Here is a 5000-nt window from a genome sequence, read left to right as displayed (position 1 = left end):
CCTCTCCTCTCCTCTCCTCTCCTCTCCTCTCCTCTCCTCTCCTCTCCTCTCCTCTCCTAGGACTTGATTGACAGGCTTATTGCTGTTAACTCTGATGCCAAGATCCACTCGCTCTTCAACTACGAGCAGTCGCACACATTCGGCCTGAGGTATATTTAAAATCTCTCTCTCTCTCTCTCTCTCTCTCTCTCTCTCTCTCTCTCTCTCTCTCTCTCTCTCTCTCTGTCTCGCTCTCTCTCTCTCTCTCTCTAACAGTTACTAGTAGGGCTGGGTATTGTAGCCATGTTCCTGTATCGATTCGATTTCGATTCTGAGGGTTTTGAATCGATTAATCACGATTCGATTCGATTCAATTCGATTCTCTCCGAATCGATTCAATCCGTTCCCTTCTTGGTGCCAGGATTTCCCCCAAAATATGCTGTTGCCTATTTTTATATAAAAATGTCAAAGGGCTGTGGCTTGACAGTGTTAACAGATTGCTTATTTGTAATAAGTAGGCCTAGGCCTAATTGACTAATACCTACTGGGTATTTTCCATAGACCTAAATGAAACAAAAAGAACAAAAAGAAAAAGAGCAAAAAAATCGATTTTGTGCCCTGTGAATCGATTATGTGAATTTTAAATGATATCGATCGATTATCGATTGAATCGATTATTTTACCCAGCCCTAGTTACTAGCCTGCTGTTTTTCGGGAATTTGCTGTTTTTTTAAACACATACACATACGCCACACGCATACGCACACGCACACACACACACACACACACACACACACACACACACACACACACACACACACACACACACACACACACACACACACACACACACACACACACACACACAGCTGTTTTGCTGTGGTGTTCTATGTATCTCTGCCCTATCATCACCTTGTTATATTCTACAGCCTTCCTAAGAGAGGGATAATTCTACCTCTCTACATAAAGCGCATGATTTCTCTCTCTCTCTCTCTCTCTCTCTCTCTCTCTCTCTCTCTCTCTCTCTCTCTCTCTCTCTCTCTCTCTCTCTCTCTCTCTCTCTCTCTCTCTCTCTCTCTCTCCCGTCTCTATCTAGTTTACAGTCTCATTAGCCTGCTTTGTCCTGCTCTTCATCTTCAGATCAATAGCGGACTGATTCATTTAAACCTCTCTGTTCCCCTCTCTCTCTCCTTCCTTCCTCCTCTACTTCCCCCTCTCCATCCCTCCATTGCCTTTCTAAATACCATCCATTTCACCTTCTCTTCGTGTTCTATGTTTCTATTATTTTGTCTTTTTTTAAACTCTCCAACTGTCTTTACCTCAATTTCTCTCTCTCTCTCTCTCTCTCTCTCTCTCTCTCTCTCTCTCTCTCTCTCTCTCTCTCTCTCTCTCTCTCTCTCTCTCTCTCTCTCTCTCTCTCTCTCCCTACCTCCCTCCTCTCTCTCTCTCTCTCATCTCCCCTCTTGAAATTGACCTTCTTGAGGCAATAATTCCCGCACTTGTAAAAAAGGAAAAACCTGCATTACAAAAGGTCCAGACCTTGGAGAGAAGAGGGCATAGTAAACGAGCCGCCAGAGAAATCACTGCAGTCTCCATCCCCTCTTCTCCCCTCCCCCGGTGAAGAACCCTGGTCTTATTTCCCCATTTATTGTGCTTAAAGGGATGATATTTGAATGCAGCCCTCCTCTCCCCCGCCTGGCTGCTTGCTTTCTTGCTGCCTGGCGGTTCTACGTAATAATAGCCATATGTACAGAGACTGCTGTGGTGCTGCTATGGTCACTCACTAGGCTTTAATTAGTGAGGACCTCCCATAAGCGGAGTTCCCTCTCCTACTGTACTGGTTTATGACAGGGCTGGGGCAGGTAGGCACCCTCATCACGCTAACGAGCATGTTAAGCAGACACAGGTGGACAGCCTGTTAATTAGAGTTCCCAGTCACCCCCCAGCCCCCCCTCCCGCAAGTTCCACTCTTACTGTTTTCAGGCCGAGCAGAACTGTGCCCATGCCCGCACCAGCTATGTTTTGCACTGAAGTGGTTACCTGCGAGCCACCCGCGTTCATACCGGGCTCTGAACTTTTCTGCATGTGGCTGTGTTACCTGGATCAACCTGCTGACATCTATGTTGTTGCGCCATCTGCGCCATCTTTGGTGCTTTCTTGCATTTGTCAAGCCCAACCCATAAACAAAAAAAAAAGTATTACACGGTGCACCTTTAATGATTTCCCTTTTTTATGTTAAAGGGACACTGTGTGAGATTTTTAGTTGTTTATTTCACTAATGTTACCTTTTTCATGAATACTTACCACCACCATCAAATTCTAAGCATTCATTATGACTGGAAAAATTGCACTTTTCATACATGAAAAGGGGGATCTTCTCCATGGTCCGCCATTTTGAATTTCCAAAAATAGCCATTTTTAGCTGCAAAAGTGACTCTACTGGGACCATGCTAGAACATATCTGTTTATTACTTAGCAAACTTTCATGTAAAGATCAAATTTGGCAATAGGCAGCCCAGTTTCAATGGGCAGCATATTTGCAGAACCTTTTTTGACCATTTCCTGCACAGTGTCCCTTTAAGTCCCTTTTTTCTCTCCCCCCGCCTTCAGTACCTCCGTGACCCCCAGTTTGGGGATCCACTGCCCTACAGGGTGCTGTCTAGTGCTTTCACTGAATCTTTTTTCCCCCCTCATTTTCAGCAACCAAGCTGCTTGCATGTAGCACTAGTATCTATTATTAATTAATCCACCTCCTTTCAGGTATGTTTGTGTATGTACATGCATTAGTGCGCGCGCGCGCACACACACACACACACACACACACACACACACACACACACACACACACACACACACACACACACACACACACACACACACACACACACACACACACACACACACACACACACACACACACACACACACACACACTTCAGCAATGCCAATGGCTCTCATTAGAAGCATCCGATTTTCAGCCCCTTTGATGCATGTATTCATGTCTGTAAAACACAAACATATGCACATGCTATGCACATGCTATGACGGTGTCAACATTATTTTGTGTAGACATGTAACTGCCTTTGAGGCATGTACCTTTGTACTGAACATGCGTACACACACACACACACACACACACACACACACACACACACACACACACACACACACACACACACACACACACACACACACACACACACACACACACACACACACACACACACACACACACACACACACACACAAGCGCATGCACGTGCACACACACCTGCACACTCATACACACACACACACACACACTCATACACTCACACACACACACACACACACACACACACACACACACACACTCATACACTCACACACACACACACACACACACACTTTAATACTTTTATTGGGATCGGAGCCCATTAAAAGATACACAGATCCAAATATTGATGAAAAGCAGAGTTATAAGAGTGATCATACAGTTAGTCAGTCCAATGTTTTCTATGCATTACCGTCTCCAGATGGACAAACTGCCTATGATGGCAGAGATTGAACAGTATTTTGTCGTTGCGTTTTTGCAGTTGTTTTGCATCGTCCATATACTTGTAATCCTGTTAGGACAAGTTTGTGTACATGTCCAAGGCTCCCAAATAGTCCTACGATGGAATTCCCACCCGTGGGTGATAATTTAACGTCTTAAAGTTCAAACATATGTCCATATACAGATCAAAAGAACACACACACACACACACACACACACACACACACACACACACACACACACAGAGACACACACAGAGACACACACAGACACACACTGTTTACAGCCCACCTGGCAATGGTGTTTCAGGATGGTGCATCTGCGTTGGGTCATAGAGAGGCACGAGTCATCCTTCGACCTTTTTGATGTACAATGTGATTTGACACATTTGCTACGTTTACATGGCGGTTTTAATTCCGAATTACTAATTCAGAATTAAGCAGTTCTGTTGAATGTACTTTGATCTTTCATTTAATTCCGAATTAAGAACTGTTTACATGACGTTTTCAAAGCGGAATTGAGCTTTATTCAGAATTAAAGTGATTTAATTTGGAATTAAATGTCTCATGTAAACGTAGCCATTGACAGTTTACACACTTTATAGCTTGATGTTTAGTTTAAAGCTCAGTCTAACCCCATGCAGCTTGTGAGATGGTTGGATCCCCCCCCCCCCTCTCTCTCTCTCTGTTTCTCTCTCTCACTCTCTGTTTCTCTCTCTCACTCTCTGTTTCTCTCTGTTTCTCTCTCTCTCGTTCTCTCTCTGGTGCTCTCTCTACTCTTGCTCTCTCTCTGGTGCTCTCTCTACTCTTGCTCTCTTTCTCTATGACTTCATTCTTCAGATCCCTCACTATGATTTCTCCTCTCCATACTTTTTTTCATCTTTGTCTGTTGTATTCTTTGTATGCATGATGAAATGGTGGTACTCAAAAAAATGCCCGGCCTGCCCTCTTTCTCTTACAGAGATAGATAACACTGGGATTAAACTTCACTCTGCCTGCCATCATTTCAATTCTCTTCTGTTTCGCTCTCTTTCGCTCTCTTTCTCTCTCACACACACTCTCTCTCTCTCTCTCTCTCTCTCTCTCTCTCTCTCTCTCTCTCTCTCTCTCTCTCTCTCTCTCTCTCTCTCTCTCAGTAAAAAAAAAAGTATGGAGCTTGCATATCTATCCATGTCGGTGATGAAGTATGCACAAACAGAGAGCTGAGAGAGACATAGTATGAGGGATGTGGATGTACAGTAGACAGAGTGGACAGACAGGCAGGCAGGCAGCCAGCCAGGCAGATGAATGATGCCTGCTGTTTCAGCCCAGTGATGACTGATGCTCTTCCTGTGCTGTGAGCACTGCACCTGTTCCTTGCCTCCCCCACAGCCACACGCACGCACGCACACGCACGCACGCACACTCACAGTCACACAGTTGCTCTTTAACGCTCTTACTTACTCCTACAGTTACTCTTACTACTCTCTCTCTCTCTCTCTCTCTCT

The 5000-nt window shown here is 44.7% G+C and overlaps 1 protein-coding gene across 2 annotated transcripts in view; it reads left to right on the top strand.

The window, feature by feature from the left end:
- tbc1d32 (TBC1 domain family, member 32) overlaps nt 1–5000 on the top strand; it is a 92148-nt gene that overhangs the window by 42613 nt on the left and 44535 nt on the right. For both annotated transcript variants that reach the window (XM_063223081.1, XM_063223080.1), the window contains exon 23: nt 61–149. In XM_063223081.1, the coding sequence (XP_063079151.1) occupies nt 61–149 (89 nt within the window). The remainder of the gene's footprint in view (nt 1–60; nt 150–5000) is intronic.

Source organism: Engraulis encrasicolus, chromosome 18, assembly GCF_034702125.1.
Source record: "Engraulis encrasicolus isolate BLACKSEA-1 chromosome 18, IST_EnEncr_1.0, whole genome shotgun sequence".
Taxonomy (NCBI): Eukaryota; Metazoa; Chordata; class Actinopteri; order Clupeiformes; family Engraulidae; genus Engraulis; species Engraulis encrasicolus.
The sequence above is the reverse complement of the archived record's forward strand: the minus strand, read 5'-3'. Positions and strand labels throughout refer to the sequence as shown.